This window comes from Alosa sapidissima, chromosome 9, assembly GCF_018492685.1.
Source record: "Alosa sapidissima isolate fAloSap1 chromosome 9, fAloSap1.pri, whole genome shotgun sequence".
NCBI classification, from domain to species: Eukaryota; Metazoa; Chordata; class Actinopteri; order Clupeiformes; family Clupeidae; genus Alosa; species Alosa sapidissima.
Window position 1 is genome coordinate 8,986,541 of NC_055965.1, and position 16,163 is coordinate 9,002,703.

At 43.5% G+C, this 16,163-nt stretch overlaps 2 protein-coding genes across 11 annotated transcripts; one reads left to right on the forward strand and one right to left on the reverse strand.

Annotated features, from left to right (window-relative positions):
• Window positions 1–2,019: 2,019 nt before the first annotated feature.
• LOC121719266 (protein CutA homolog) lies at window positions 2,020–5,863 on the reverse strand. Of its 5 annotated transcripts, none has more exons than XM_042104739.1 (8): window positions 5,727–5,803; window positions 5,530–5,587; window positions 5,166–5,249; window positions 3,700–3,848; window positions 3,516–3,575; window positions 2,726–2,771; window positions 2,461–2,510; window positions 2,020–2,327 (listed from the first exon to the last, which is right to left on the reverse strand). In XM_042104739.1, exons 3-8 carry the CDS (start codon window positions 5,220–5,222, stop codon window positions 2,228–2,230), a joined length of 462 nt encoding a protein of 153 aa, XP_041960673.1. In that variant the 5' UTR covers window positions 5,223–5,249; window positions 5,530–5,587; window positions 5,727–5,803; the 3' UTR covers window positions 2,020–2,227. The 5 variants fall into 5 exon arrangements, with proteins under 5 accessions (XP_041960673.1, XP_041960674.1, XP_041960671.1 ...); XM_042104740.1 differs by having other exon boundaries at window positions 5,530–5,584; window positions 5,727–5,770; XM_042104737.1 differs by lacking the exon at window positions 5,166–5,249 and having other exon boundaries at window positions 5,530–5,584; window positions 5,727–5,863.
• On the forward strand, window positions 5,755–16,030 carry eif3d (eukaryotic translation initiation factor 3, subunit D). 6 transcript variants are annotated; one of them, XM_042104731.1, is made up of 17 exons: window positions 5,755–5,872; window positions 6,696–6,821; window positions 8,603–8,648; window positions 8,756–8,892; window positions 9,050–9,061; window positions 9,181–9,266; window positions 9,396–9,468; window positions 9,919–10,040; window positions 11,277–11,409; window positions 11,578–11,725; window positions 11,909–12,039; window positions 12,426–12,511; window positions 12,708–12,837; window positions 13,199–13,341; window positions 14,153–14,345; window positions 14,752–14,845; window positions 15,878–16,030. In XM_042104731.1, exons 2-17 carry the CDS (start codon window positions 6,699–6,701, stop codon window positions 15,889–15,891), a joined length of 1,671 nt encoding a protein of 556 aa, XP_041960665.1. In that variant the 5' UTR covers window positions 5,755–5,872; window positions 6,696–6,698; the 3' UTR covers window positions 15,892–16,030. The 6 variants fall into 6 exon arrangements, with proteins under 6 accessions (XP_041960665.1, XP_041960666.1, XP_041960663.1 ...); XM_042104732.1 differs by lacking the exon at window positions 5,755–5,872 and adding an exon at window positions 5,944–5,962; XM_042104729.1 differs by lacking the exon at window positions 5,755–5,872 and adding an exon at window positions 6,095–6,116.
• The last annotated feature ends 133 nt before the right edge of the window (window positions 16,031–16,163 follow it).

The window sequence follows — 16,163 nt, forward strand, 5'->3', positions numbered from 1 at the left end:
TTCACGCAGCCATCACGGTCCGCTTAGTTGTTTAACATGTAAAACAAAGTGTCCTTGTCATCACTGTTGGTTTTCCGCTAATCAGTTTGTTTTTCTCCCCGGATGTTCCTGGTGGAAAGTGCCTCACGCATCAAAAAAAGAAAAACCTTGCAGCGGTCATACATTAGGCGATCCACGTCCTAGGAAATAACCATGGAAAATAATCATGCCAGCTTTGTCTCTGGAGAGAAAATGAAGCTCATTTTGCAGAAGGACAACAGGGTGTACAATTAAAGCCAATTTCAGTCTTCATTAAAGCCAATTTGCCGTCGGCTCCTCACGCTATTAGGACCCGTGTGCTGGCTTCTCAGAAATCCCCTAATTGATCCCAGCGGCTGCGCCTAATCTCCGATCGGCAACGCCGCTGAATGGCGTGGACCTGAGCTGCCCTCCAGGGCTGCACGCCGATCGGTTGAAAACCGAACAATCACATCAACCATTGCTGACTGAAGGCTCTGTGGAAAAAAACGGGACAGTTTGGCGAAGGCGGGAAAAAGAGCGTGCGTGGCCAACCGCCATTTTCACGTTGCCTATTATGCGCTTGTGGAGCTCACAATAGGTGCACCTGAGAGAAAAGAATGCCATTACAGCTTAGGTACGGCTATTAGACACTGCGCATTTGGGGAGAGAGTTGCGTGCCACGTGGACATAATCTGCCGAATAATTACACTTGTCAGAGATGACTGCCAAAACATAATTTCACCAGTCACCCTCTTGCAGAAGCTTGACGTGCATTCCATGCACACTCAATATAGAGTACATGCCCATTAAATCCCCAATAAAGAAAAACCAAATATATACAACCTTAACACAACAGCAAAGATGGGATAGCATGCAGATACACACACGTCCAAATTTTTGAAGTTGTAAGAAGAACTGTCTTCTCTTTCCCCTTCTTAATCTGTGGCATGGTTGCTTTAGAGAGAAAAAACTATGACAACGTGTTTATTTGAAGGTTAAGTGGGAGTCCTGTATTTAAATTTGTGTTTGTGACTTTCCAGTTGAGTGGGCATTGTGCTGCTAGCAGCTATCATGAGTTGTGTGAAGTGGCAGATTAAAACATGCTGTGTTGAATTCACTTGTTGGATGCGGTTTTTGTTAAGTAAGGAGAATCTTTTTTGACAAACAAAAATTAAACACAACCAGGAAATGCATCACTACGTCCAGACAACATGCCACCATTACTCGCCCAGAATAGATACTGGTCACATTGTGCAGGTCGGAGAGACACTTTGACGTTAAGCCACTGCGAGAGCTATCGATTTGGAGAAAATATCAAAGAAAAACAGAGGCTTTGGCAGCAATTGAGGTGGGCTTCGGGCAAAGTGAGGTGTTCAGTTCACATGAACAGACTTCAACCATACAGACACTATTTTTCGAAGAAATAAATAATGGCACCAGCCTACCTTTAAGATCCAACATCAAACAACACTTAAAAGACATAAACGTGTGCTTATTCATGAACACCATGCAGTAATAGAGCAGGAAACCCATGGATGATGGGGAGGAGTGGGGGAGACAGAGCGAAAACATAGGGTTCGGATTATAAGACTGTTAGGCTGACCAGCAGATACAAATCAGCTGCTAGAACCGCATAACTGCAACAATGCCTTTGCATGCTCAAGGCTACTCTAAATGAGATGTAAACACATAAAGCACATAAATCTAAATCCAAGGTCCTTTATGTGAAGCAACCAGATACCATTCTAGGCAAGAGAGCTACTTTCACACATGTTCCTACCCAATCCAATCATTCCTTTTTTAATTTCTCCTAATGAAAGAAATATTGAATTGCAATTTACTGACAACCAAAAAGACCAAATTAGGTATAATGGAAGAAAATCACGATTGATGAGCTACATGGGGCTTGGGTATAAAGCACTAACCGGCCATTTGGTAAATGTCTCTCCCTTGTGGTTCTAGCCACACATCACACTTGATTTATTCCAACAATATTGAGATACTGACCCAACACAAATGTACAAGTTCATGGTGGTTTATTGCCTATAATCCAGATTTGCATGAGGGGAACCCATCTGCAGATCTGATTAAAATAAGGAGCAGTTACAATGATTTCAGTCAAATAAAAGGAATATATGTAGGGGTATCATTTCCATGTGTGTCAAAAGAGTTAACTTTTCAAACACTGTAGGTGGCTTTTTTTAGAGTACTTGTTGAGAGAGGCTCCTCATTCAGGCACGACGTCACCAATCCACTTCAGGTAAGGAGGGTTTCCCTGGTCAATGGGCAGGCTGATGACTTCGGCCACTTCATAGGGGTGGTTTGACCTGCTCTCAACACAGAGAGTCAGACGTCAGTCAGAGGAGGCTTGTTAGTCAGGAAGGACATAAACGGTCAACTTTAGCCCAACAAAGGGACAGTTTGCCCTACACAGGGCCCATTTAGTTTACTTGGTCTTACCTGACATACTCTGCTAGTTCTGAAACTTTGGAGCTCCTCGTCTTAATCATCTGTGGGCAGACACAGGGATAAAGACACACTTGAAATTCAATGAAGGGTGCTTTATCAAATTATTCAACTACCCTTCCTGTCCACTGTGTAATTAGACTCATAGACGGAGTCATACATTTACTGATGCAGCAGGGAATTCTTCAGTAGCAGAACATTTTATAATCCACATTTTATAATCTAATGGCAGAATTAAAAAAAAAAAAAAGTGTCTCACCATCAATACTTCACTGTCTTCCTCAATCTTCCCCTGCCATTCATATCTGTATGAATACATGAAGCAGCTGTGTTATTAGCCTACAGTGACAAGTTTAAATTTATCCAAGAAATACAGATTTCAATATCTTTTTAGGGAGATGTGGTTAATAACCGAACTAAAGTAGCAGTGTCTGAGGTGAGGTCGTTATATTAAAGCAACCATGATCGCTACACAGACAGACAGACACACACACACACACACACACAGCTCCTTGGAAACAGTTAACAATAGCAGCAGTCATTGTTTCCACTTGACACAAAATGCAGAAAAGTTCAGATCAGAGTTAAAATTCCTTTACTACTAGGCCAGCTGCCATTAGGCCAGATGGTGGCGATATTGCAGCTCTCTGACCATCTGTTGGCAAGTCAACAAATATATCGATTATTTGGTTGTTGACCTGCTTTTAGTGAAACAACGCCATTATAGTGTGAACAGCTGGAGGTAAAGCAGTCTCAGTATCTCTGCCTCAGACATCTGGCTCCAGAAGGACCCAGACTACAAAACATCAATTTCAATGTACAACAGAAATACTACAATTTCTACTGCCAGACTCCTTGCTTTTGACACTTAAGAACACACAATTTTGTGCTAACTGAGTCACAATGTATATGCCTTCAGCCTGGACAGGTAACACACATCTTCACTGATCAAGCAGACCTGAGACATTAAATTTGGCCACCATTTTGCAAAATAATCAATATATTTAATACACATTTTTGTCTCATCCAAAACACTGGACATCACTTACATTGATGTGATTTTAGGCACTATGTTGACACAGGCAGCTAACTTCTTTTCCACAATGCCACTGAGAAAAGTCAAACAGAAAGGTTATTGATGACGAGGTCTTGGGAAATGGGGTATTCCCATTTAACAGGCTAGATGATCGGTATCCCCATTCAACAGGCTAGATGATTGGTATTCCCATTTACCGGGCCAGCTCTTTGGCTACTGTGTCATTGGGACACGTCACGAAGGCTGCGGAGTGAGTGCCTGAGGTGTAGGTTTCTGAAGCCATGGAGAACGCCCGCAATCCCACAGTCCTCAGCAGAGGGAGCATCAACCCACTGACCAACACGGTCTGAGGAAAACAATGCAGCCCACAGGTCAGTTTATAAAGGTAAATACACTAACCAACACTGTCTGAGGAAAACAATGCAGCCCACAGGTCAGTTTATAAAGGTAAATACACTGACCAACACAGTCTGAGGAGAAGCATGCAGCCCTCAGGTCAGTTTCTAAAGGTAAATATACTGAAACTAAAATATTTATGTATGTAAGTGACTGATCCAAAAGAACTTAACACATAAACATGGCATTAAGCCATTTGCAGCTTGAGGCCAGGCACATGCAAACACCAACAGGAACATAAATATACAAATAAAGCTTATATGTGAGCATAGCCGGCAGATCTGTTGGCAAGCATTCTGGCTCTGGCCCTGACAATAACATCAAATATAAGTGTTTAAACCCAGGAGAGAGTTTGAGAGGATCATGGAGAAAGAGATGGACAGGGTTAAGATACTAAAGCATCGCTTCTCAACCTTGGAGTCGGGATCTCATGTGGGGTCGCCTGAAATTCAAATGGAGTTGGCCGAGATATTGGGTCTCTTACAATTGACCAGTACATTACATAAAAATGTATATGCATTTAATTAAAAAATATGAACATCGCCATGATATCCAAGTTAAGTAAGTCATCGGATCCTTCATTACAATCCAGCTATGTAAAAAAAAACCATAGACATCCTGCATGAGATCATGATAATGCTTGATCAACGTTCCAAACAAAGTAACAAAACAACCAGGCGAAACAAACAAATTAGCTTGCTTCGGGAAAATACCGCTCTCAACTGGATGTTACAGCAGAGATGAGATGCGCTCTCTCTCACATCATGTCGTGAATGATTGGGGTCGCCAACGTTTTGTGACATCAAAATAGGGTCACCTGCCAAAAAAGGTTGGGAACCTCTGTCCTAAAGGAACAGACAGAACTGGTCTGGTCACGCCCACCTAGATCTCCTTTGACATTTTGTTTTAACCAGGCTAGCATTGCCTTGCAGCTCATGAAAATAAGAATGTGAAATATATAATTCCATCATGTGTTTATGACTTGTGATACTGCCATTTTGGAATACAGAGTTTTTCAACTCAGCGAGTCCTACTTTGAAAGACTGACCATCACTATGGAAAATCAGTTTTCTTTCTCTCTCTCTCTCTCTCTCTCTGCCACCTCCCTCGAGTGTGTCGCTTACATCACAGATGAAACCCGGGTTAAAATACGCACCAAGCATAAACCACAGCTTCTTCACTCTTGCATGCCATAGATTTTGTCTTTACTTGAAAAGTATACAGGCACCGAATGTTTGCCAACTGTACTAGAATCAACACAACTTACCACAACGACGGTTTTCAGAGTTCCACCTTGCAGACTGTCGAGAAGTCCAAAGCGCATTGCCTGACAGCAACGTGCAGGTTATATCTATAGCATGCAAACCACAAAAAACTGACTATGATATGAGTTGAAAACCTAGCCAAACAAAGAATGCAACACAAGATAGTCTGCTAGCTATTACTCGCCCATGTGGGCAGGGCACTTGGCTGTATGCAGTCTGACTGACTGGGTATGTCTCAGTAAAAAACACAAGCTTCTTCACTCTTGCATGCCATAACTTTACTTGCAAAACATACATGCAACCTACATACAATCGGTGAACTTATCATACTTGTTTCAACCGACACACATAAACTCATCTACGTACCAGTTCAAAACGCACAGCTTCAGATTGATAACAGCGGATGCCGTAAATCACAGCGCTGCTAGAAGAACACAAATATATGACAATTTACAAACATTGGTTGCATTTCACTGTAAAACTGATACATTTGTCCATTATTGCTCCATTATTGGTATTTATCGGTCATGAAGTAAACGTATTCATAGTCACAAAAAACGCACTTTACACCAACTGTCGCAAACGCTAACAGGAAGTGTAAGATTTTGTTTACGTCACGTTTTCTACCCTTCTTCCGCCGGCAAAACCGGGATTTGCGGAATAATTCAGTGGGTTGGCGTTCTTTTAAATCATCTTCCATCCACCACGGGTTTGTTAAATGTCCATATTTGATTAGATTTCCCTTGGATCGTATTATATATCACGTTGGTTTTATGTGATTATTTTTCTGATAATATGAGTAAGTGTGTCTATAAACGAGGGACCTTATCACTAGCATTAGCCGACCTACCCATCTATCCTGAAACAGCTGCTAACGCCGCTAACACTACGTTTGGTGGTTATAGCTATCTGATAGTCTGCTTGGAAGCTGTTCAAGTTTTCAAGTCTTTATGGTCGGTGTTTTTGACATATGCACTGAAGTTCAGAAAAGTTACTGCTTTTTGTGAAGTTGTGAATTGACTTTGGTACAACGTCACTGTTAGTACCCTAACGCTACCATTCAAGTAACATTAGCTTTTCAGTGTCAATGTCTAGAAGCTAGCTCTTAATGCTAATCTGTGTTGTCTTTCACGTTTTCCGGTATGTCTCAGTAGTAACTAGCCGTTTTGTGAACTGTTATTTGGGTCGCTTCCTTAGAATTAACGTCTGTGAAAATGCCATTGTAGTGACAAGAACAACCTCAGTCAACCGATCAGAATTTAACATGAAGCGTTGCTACTATGATGACTAGTCCACTGCGCAAACTGAGGTGCACGAAAAGCACATCCGCTTGATGATAGCAGTGCTGATCTAAGTCTGAGTACCAACTTCAGCACAGTTATTTAACGTTATAATGTTAGCACAGTTATTAGTAACGTCAGCTAAATGTAACGTTACCCGTAAGTTCCACCTATAACTCAACCCTAGTGATGTAGAATAAGATTGGCCGACAATGCAGAACTTGAGCTGCTTTGTACATCTTTCCTCTGTAGGCTATGGCCAAGTTTCTAGCCCCCGTGATCCAGGATAACCCCTCAGGATGGGGTCCCTGTGCAGTTCCCGATAAGTTCAAAGACATGCCCTACCAGCCATTCAGCAAAGGAGATCGTCTGGGCAAGGTAAGCTGGCACATCTCACTTTTTACTTCTCCTTTGTAGATACAAGGATACAAGGAAGTTTATTGTCACATGCATATAGTTACTGGAATTAAGAAATGCAGTGAAATTATGTCTGGCGTCAGCCTATTTGTGCAAAGTAGAAGAGGGGTTTAGTAGATTAAGTGGCAAGGGCTGCATAAGAAAGGTGGGGGAGGATTGGCATTTGGGGGGGGGGGGCACCCAAGAGCAACAGGGGCAAGGAAAAACTCCCTTACCAAGGAAGAAACTTGGGCAGTTCCACGGCTCAAGGGGCTAACCCAACTGCCAGGGGTCTTGGTGTGTGTGTTGGGGGGATGACAGGGGAGATGGGATAGTGTGCTGTGTATGTGGGGAGAGGGCAGTGTGCAATATGTGTGTTGGAGAAGCTTCCTCATGAGACAATGTGCTGTGTATTGGGGGGGGTAGATGGAGACATGGGTAGATGGAGGAGAAATCAAAAATAATAAATAAGTTCTATGGAGATGTGCAAAAGTTGGAGAAAGTCAGATGTGTGTGTGTGTGTTTTGACGTGTGATGAAATAAGAAAATAAATAAAAGGTCTATAGCATAGGGTGAGGGATGTAAAAGTGCTAAAAGTCTTGTAGGTGTGTGTGTGTGTGGGGGGGGGGGGGGGGGGGGGGGGTCATGAGTGCTGAGGAGTGAATGAGTGCAAAGTCAGTATAGTGTGAGTTCAGAGTTGGGAAATGTTTGAGAGTGCTGAAGAGTGAATGTGTGCAAAGTCAGTATAGTGTGAGTTCAGAGTTCGGATGGCCTGGGGATAAAAACTTCTCCTGAGTCTCTCAGTTCTGGCTTTGTGACTACATAGGCGTCTTCTTGATTTCAGCGGTAGGAATAATCCATTGTTAGGATGAGAAGAGTGCTTCAGAATCTTTTGGGCTCTTAGGAGTACTCTTCTGGAATAGATATCTTGTAGAGCAGGGAGTTGAGTTATTATAGTACGTTCAGCTGAGCGCACTACTCTCTGCAGAGTACTACAATCTCTAACTGTGGAGTTCCCATACCAGGTGATGATGCTACCAGTTAGAACACTCTCAACCGCTGAAGTGTAGAAGGCCTTCATGATGGATGTAGAAACTTTGAATTTCCTTAGCTGACGAAGGAAGTAGAGTCGTTGTCTGGACTTCTTCAGAACAAATTGACAGTCCATGTTAGGTCTTCAGTAATGTGGACACCAAGGTATTTAAAACTTGTGACTCTCTCTACAGGTTGCCCGCTGATCATTAGTGGGGTGTAACTGTAGTTCTGCTGCTGCCTTCTGTAATCCACTACCATTTCCTTGGTTTTATTGATATTCAGTGTCAAGCTGTTAGATTGACACCACTGTGCCACCTCATCAACCTGATCCAAGTAGAGCTGTTCATTGTTGTTACTAATCAGGCCCAAGATAGAAGTGTCCTGGATATAATTGTTTGTTTTACTCCTTGATTGCTCTTCTGTGTTAATTAGGTGATCTGAACTGATAGTCTAGAAACATTAGTATAATTCAGTCCCTTCTGCTAAGCCTTGAGGTGTGTGTGTGTGTGTGTGTGTGTGTGTGTCTGCTTAACAAATAATTTTTGGGCCATCTTGTGGAAAGAAAGCAAGCATTACAAGCTGAAAGTGACTATTACGGCAATGGAAGGGCATCTTGAAGCAGTCGGGACCTCTGATTGTCTCTCTAAACATGTAATCACTTTTCTCATTTTTCCTTGAACTCTGCCTCCATGTCTAAACAAAGTCATGAAATGTTGCATCCTTTTTAGGTTGCTGACTGGACCGGTGCTACCTACCAGGACAAGAGATACACAAGTAAGTCATGAACGACTGATGATCATTATAAACGTTGGCAATCCTCCTGTAGTATAGATGTCTCCGCTGCAGTAAGTGACCCCAGATTATTACATGTTTGTGCTCAGATAAGTACTCGTCTCAGTTTGGAGGGGGCAGCCAGTATGCCTACTTCCATGAGGAGGATGAGACCAGCTTCCAGCTGGTGGACACGGCCAAGACTCAGAAGACGGCCTACCAGAGGAACCGCCTTAGGTTTGCTCAGGTAATGAAGAACATCACAGCATGTGTCACATGGACATAGTAATGTAGTTAGTGGCAATGTTTGTTAATATGCATTCTAGTTGTAGAGTTGAGATTTTCTTTTAAGAGTTCATATTTATTGTCAAATACTGTGTCATGTTTTTGTTTTGGTGCTCCAGACATCTTTTCAGGTAGTTGTGCATTCACACTACTTCTATTTTCTTTATGTAGTACAGTGCATGTGTTGTGCTGTGTACACTGCCTTGATTGCTTTGGTACTAATAGTTTGTGGTGTTGGTGCGCTCTACAGAGGAATCTGCGCAGAGATAAGGACCGCAGGAACGTCGCTCAGTTCAACATGCAGACCCTGCCCAAGAGTGCTAAGCAAAAGGAGAGGTGAGGTCCCCAACACGAAACCATGACCTCTCCCGGTCCTCGTGTTGGGTCACTTGTCCGTGATCGTAACGGAGGCGCCCCCCTTCTAAGTCTCCTCGGTCATCTCACTCTTTGTCTCTCCTCGTCCAGGGACCGCATGCGTCTGCAGAAGAAGTTCCAGAAGCAGTTTGGCGTGCGCCAGAAGTGGGACCAGAAGTCACAGGTGAGCGCCGTCTTCCAGCGCCCTCCCCTGGGCCTGAGCCCGTCGTCTGCTCAAACCTCAACAGCAGACCGGCTCAGCGCTCGTTCAGGGGGTTTCTGTAGCTTGAGTCTCTGAACTCTGGGTGAACCCAAAGAGTGTGAAGTCCGCCTGCAGCATGTCATAACAGCTGAATTTGATTTGCTACCACTGATCTGTGTGTGTGTGTGTGTGTGTGTGTGTGTGTGTGTGTGTGTGTGTGTGTGAGTGAGTGAGTGACAGACAGACTTATTTCTTTGTGTCATAACATTGGAATCCTTTTCCTCTGGCGTTTGTGTCTGTGTGCCCTTGCCCTGTACCATTCTAATTTGATTTCGATTGGAGTAAACATAAGCTCAGAGGAGCTCTTTCATCCATCTCATCCCCCTCTTAAACATGGTGCTGTCTCCATGTCCCGTCCACCGCTTCGCCAAGGCCCAGCTGAAGCCAAGGGACTCGTCAGTAGAGGTGCGTAGCGACTGGGAGGTCAAGGAGGAGATGGACTTCCCCCGTTTGATGAAAATGAGATACATGGAGGTGGCTGACCCCCTAGACATGTAAGTACATGGAACCTTCAACACACTGATCCCAAGGTTGTGTGTGAGGAAGATTTCTTATTGGCAGCTAATGTTTGTGATGGGAGTGATTTTGGAATGTTTCCATCCATCAAGTCAAGTCAGGTCAAGTTTATTTATATAGCGCATTTCATACACAGAGGTCATTCAATGTGCTTTACATGAACAAAATCAAACAATAATAACAAATAAAAGCATAGAAGGGCATTATAGTCAAATAATAGTTCAAAAGGTAAAGATCATCATAAAAAGAAAACATAAAACACACAAGGTAAAATAATTCTACTAAATTATCAGTTGTGATTTCCCTATGGATGTGCATTCCTCTAAAATGTTTAATAATGTTGCATCAGAACTCTTGTGAACTCTTATTTTAACCCTGAACTATGATGACTAGTCCACTGCGCAAACTGACATGCGTGGAAAACACACTGGCTTGAAGATAGCAGTGCGGAGCTATGTCTGAGTCTTTAAGGCTGGGATCACACATTGTTCTCTACGGTGTGGCAGAGGAACTGTGGCAGCGCTAACGTAACGCTAGCGTTAATCAAGCTGAGCGTTGAACTTGGTTCAACTTTCAAAGCGCAACGCGCAAGAGTATTCAAATGCCAGTTTAGGCAAACTGTTTGTGTTACTTAGGAACGAGATGGAACTTATTATGGTCTGAGCGTTGCGTTGCACTTACCGCTGCGTTATTTCCAGTGTGATCCCTGCCTAACGCAAGTGATCCGTGCTTGTCCTTAGGAAATCTGCCATCCAGAAATAATTTGGTTGCACCCGGGTCAGGGCCACCTGACTGGCCCACACTGGTGCTGCTAAGGCTCTTTAGGAGTTAATTCAGCTGCTGCCACATGAAGGTCAGGCAATGCGACGGTCGAATTTGACGGTAGAATTCTGTTGTGTCGAATCAGTTGGTATCACACAGTACACATGACGCAACGGTGACCTTTTTTTACATAGGCTGTCCATCACACACTTCATATCAAGGATATTTGGAAGGAGAAAAGGGATCATTTTAGTAAGAAATAGTTCATATGTCGATGTCTGTGTGTGTGTGCCCCGTTCACTTCAATAGATTCCATTCCATTATGTCGTGTCTCCTGACATAAGTTGCCGTTGCATCGCTTGCCGTATCTGTTGGCCTTAACCTGTAGGGTAGCTAGGTGTCCTCTAGGCACTCTTGTCTTCATATTTTGACCTTTGACCTCTTCTGTCTAGCGAGTGCTGTGGAGCTCTGGAATACTACGACAAGGCCTTTGACCGCATCACCACGCGTAATGAGAAACAGCTGAAGAGCATCAAGAGGATCTTCCACACGGTCACCACCACTGACGACCCGGTCATCCGCAAGGTGTGTGGTGTTGATGTGTGGTGACATCGGTTAACCATTTCACGTTAGTTGGGAAAACCAAGGGAAAAGCACTATGTCCAGTAATTAGTAGCTCATCTCTGATGGTTGAACAAAGACCATAACTCGTGTGTGTGTGTGTGTGTGTGTGTGTGTGCCATGTTGTTTCAGCTGGCCAAGACCCAGGGCAATGTGTTTGCTACCGATGCCATCCTGGCCACCCTGATGTGTTGCACGCGCTCAGTCAACTCTTGGGACATCATCGTGCAGCGAGTGGGGAACAAGTTGTTCTTCGACAAGAGAGACAACTCTGACTTTGGTGAGCCAGCCCTAGTTAATATTGTTTGTTTGTTTTTTTTTTTACTTGATTGTTTTGTTTTGTTTTCAATGAATGAGATTAAAACCCCACAGTGAGATGGATGGATGGATCTTCAGCCCCTTGTAAATTATATTTTGGTGGCTAACAGAAAAGCTTCCTCTTCCCTCACCACCTCCCCTACAGATCTGCTGACCGTGAGTGAGACGGCCAACGAGCCACCGCAGGACGAGGGCAACTCCTTCAACTCGCCACGCAACCTGGCCATGGAGGCCACCTACATCAACCATAACTTCAGCCAGCAGTGCCTCAAGATGGTACGCTAGCGCAGCGGAGGCCCAGACCTGCCGGTTCCCTTAATGAGACTCTGCTCTGCTCTGGTGGGGTGGGCTGTCTTCCCCCCTGGAGAAATTTGGTTTTGCAGCCCGGAGCTTATTAGCAAGAATTATGTTCGACCAATCGGAGGCGGAACAGTGCTCCACCAACAAAACAAATCTTCTTTAGGGATCTATTAACCAAATTGTACCTCAAGATGCTGACTTGAATGACTTTTTATTTATTTATTTATTTATTTATTTATTTATTTATTTATTGAAGCAGTTGTCAACTGTTATCATTGGTCTGACTTGAGTGTGAGCACCCTATCCAGGGCAGCATTAAGTACTGAAACTGAAACTGCCACATTTCTGCACTTTTCTGTCAGGGAGGAGAGAGGCACAAGTTCCCCAACCCCAACCCCTTCGTGGAGGAGGACATGGACAAGAATGAAGTGGCCTCTGTGGCCTACAGGTAAAGCACTCTAGATCTTAAACCACCCACTAAACCAAGCACTCTAGATCTTAAACCACCCACACTAAACCAAGACCCATTAGCCTTAATAACAAAATTCCAGTCTGACAAGTCCTAGATGGTAACCCGACCATTCAGTTGTAAGAGTTGTAAAAAAAAGCCTATTGCTGAAGAGCATGTTCTGTGTCCATTTCAGGTACCGGCGGTGGAAGCTTGGGGAGGACATTGATCTGATCGTCCGCTGTGAGCATGATGGTGTGATGACTGGAGCCAGCGGGGAGGTGTCCTTCATCAACGTCAAGACCCTCAACGAGTGGGACTCCAGAGTAAGACATGGGCCGAGTGGGGTTGGAGGCTCTGGGGGTAGGGTACAAATTGGAGTCAGCTGATCATTTGGAGCTGGAAAATGGGGGGTGGGGGGGTGATGAATAATGAGGCTTAGTGACTGCAGACCTGTTGGATAAAACCAGTGCCAGAGTGGTAGTTTGAGCCTCTTGGCGTACCGTATATTGAGTGAGGAGTTGGTTGAGTCATGTCTAGGCTTGGGATTTTGCATCAGGACATTTTTCTCATGATCTCTAGCAATGTAAATGATTGAGAATGCTGGAGAATATGTATAATAATGCTGTACAATAAGTAATGTGCATTGTTACGGTGGCTGATGGCGTGTGTGTGTGTCCTGTTCAGTATTGTAATGGAGTAGACTGGCGTCAGAAGCTGGACTCTCAGAGGGGAGCCGTTCTGGCCACAGAGCTGAAGAACAACAGCTACAAGCTGGCCCGCTGGACCTGCTGCGCCATGCTGGCTGGGTCAGAGTACCTGAAACTGGGGTGAGGCATGCACGCACGCACATGCAGACACACACACACAAGCACAGGCACACTCGCACACATTAAAATGGATCCTCATGTATCATACTGTTACACACACACTAAAATGTATGTTTATGTACTTAGGGCTGTCAAATGATTAATCGCTGAATTTCTATAGTTAATCGTGACTAATTGCATATTTTATCACATGATTAAAATTGTGTTATTTTTCATTTCTGAGAAGTCCATATTAACAATGTAAAACAATTCTTACCCATGTTTCTTGATTGGGGATCAAATGAAAGCAAAGAAAGTTACTTTATGAGCTTTATTAACTATAAGAGGTATTTAATTGTTTCAAATCAAATTTCAAAAGATGTGCAGCGGGCCTGAGGCAACGCAATGTATTCTTCAGAAATATAATTGATGTAAACTGAAATTAATGCTACAGCAGAAATTCATTCACAAAATGTACACACATAAATGGCATAACAAATAAACAAAATAGTCGATATAGCCTTTATTCATAGGCTGTCTTTGAGTTCAGTTGAAAATAAGGAACGTTTCATGAGCAAAATGTAGCCTAGGCCTACAGCACATTTCAGTGAAGTGCATAACAAACAGAAATAGCCTAGTCCATATCTTTCATATGTTCAGTTCACGTGTAACAGTGTAGAGTGTAAACAATGTTTAGCTTGTAGATTATATCTTAAACTACGAGCTATAATCTGCAATATACACACCATTACATCTAGTAACTAGTTTTAGTTCAGATGGTTTGTCTCGTAACCATAACGACATCCCATCATCATCCTCCTCTGGTCTCCAGGTACGTGTCCCGCTACCACGTGAAGGACTCGGCGCGCCACGTCATCCTAGGCACTCAGCAGTTCAAGCCCAACGAGTTTGCCAGCCAGATCAACCTGAGCATGGAGAACGCCTGGGGCATCCTCCGCTGCGTCATTGACATTTGCCGCAAGCTGGACGAGGGCAAGTACCTCATCCTCAAGGACCCCAACAAGGTGAGTCCACAGAGCGCGCGCACACACACACACACACACACACACACACACACACACACTGCCTCAGAATGGGAAGCAAAAGCTCTTTTTTTTTTTTCTTCCATGATCAGTTAGGAAGTACATTACTTACTTATGGAAGTAAGTTATGAAAGTTGATTAATGTATTTGTCTCATTAGCATTACTGTTATACATTGATTGACCATTAGTTGTGTTTATTGCAATATATTGACCATCAAATTGGTGTATAACTCTTGATGCGTTTAATTTGTTCTATGTACTGGTGTTGGCCTCGATGTTGAACCTTTACCACTCACCCAATTGATTTATTCTTGGTGTATGTGAAACTGTTGACACAAGCATTCAGTGTTAATGAGTTGTGTTCCACACCTGTGTGTGTCTTCGCAGCAAGTTATCCGCATCTACAGCCTGCCAGACGGCACCTTCAGCTCCGACGAAGATGAGGATGAGGAGGAAGATGAAGAGGACGAGGAGGACGAAGGTGAGATGAGGCGCCCGTGCTGTTTTTGTTTTTTTGTTTGTTTTTTTTCCCTCCACCCCTTGTAATCAGAGGTGCGAATGAAAGCCTCAGGGCAAAGGCAGCAGATGTGATAGCCGCGCGTACGTTCGAAAGACGTTCTTAAATGTTTTTTACGCGTCGCGAAACGGAACACTTCAGTTACGCACCCAGTGTAGCTTCCCTGTCAGGGCAAAGGCGGCATCGCTTATTTATCCAGGCCTGGTTGGGAGTCCTTATCTGAACCCAACACATCCCCCACTTCAATCTCTCGGCCTTCCTCTTGTCTTTTAGGATTTCAAATGTTGTTATAGTGTTGATTAAGTGAGGCGTTAACAGTGCATTGACATGGAAGTGTCAGCCGTTTGTTTAATAACAAGCATGAGCTTTTTCCATACCCCAAAAGGTAAAAAAGTTACAAATACTATAGTAGTGTTTCAGAGTGTAGCTTTAAAGGAGAAATCCGGCGAGTTTTCACCTAGAGGTCACCGAGTTCGGTCAGTACAAAAACGGAAACAGTCGGTTGTCCGTGAGCTCCATGATTGTTTTAGTTTTTTTCGTACCGACAGTACTCGGTGATCTCGAGAAGCGGAGATCTAAGTGAGAACTCGCCGGATTTTTCCTTTAAAGTAGTATCAATTACTGTTTTAGTGGTGTTAAAGGGCCATTCACTCAAAACTGTAATGATAACGGCAAAGAAATGTCGCTTTAGCTAATATGAATGCCAATGTCCCATACATAGACTATAAGGATAACGACAGGAAGAACAGTCAGGGATTACTTTCAGAGCGATTTTGAGAACAGTAAAAAGACAAAAAACTGACAGTATATCAGAATCCAACAAAATTTAGACTTCACACATCACATGCATTAACATGAGGAGAGAATTTCCTTATCGTCGGTCAATGTGGACATCATTATAGTTAGTTATCTTTATAGTTACCGGCCCTTATAGTTAATAGTTCTAATTGTGAACGGCCCCTTAAACATCTCTCCCTCCCTCCCCTCCATTTCTAGATGAGGAGAACTGAAGAGCGGGAGATGGAAGCCAAACCCAAGACCAAACGGGTCGGTGCTGTCCAGGCCCTAACCCGCATCTCATCGGAGTGGCTTGAGCACATGTGTCAAGTGTTGAGACCCATTAAAGATGGAGTGATGTTGCAAAGCCCACAGTTTTGTCCCGCTCTCTTCATTTTAATGTGACTTAAGTTTGCCAGTGAGCACCCAAGGCAACATAATAAACAGTATATGAAATATGTGTATTGATCCCTGCAGTCTTTAACAATAGAAGTAATTCTTACAA

Excerpts from the sequence above, each read along its gene's own strand:
- eif3d (XM_042104729.1), top strand. Across the intron at positions 12,838-13,198 it reads TCAACGAGTGGGACTCCAGA|TATTGTAATGGAGTAGACTG; the intron begins GTAAGACATGGG and ends TGTCCTGTTCAG. Across the intron at positions 13,342-14,152 it reads TCAGAGTACCTGAAACTGGG|GTACGTGTCCCGCTACCACG; the intron begins GTGAGGCATGCA and ends TCTGGTCTCCAG.
- LOC121719266 (XM_042104736.1), bottom strand. The coding sequence starts at position 5,863 with ATGGAAGATGATTTAAAAGAACGCCAACCCACTGAATTATTCCGCAAA. Across the intron at positions 3,576-3,699 it reads GTAGCCAAAGAGCTGGCCCG|TGGCATTGTGGAAAAGAAGT; the intron begins GTAAATGGGAAT and ends GACTTTTCTCAG. Across the intron at positions 2,511-2,725 it reads AAGACAGTGAAGTATTGATG|ATGATTAAGACGAGGAGCTC; the intron begins GTGAGACACTTT and ends GTCTGCCCACAG.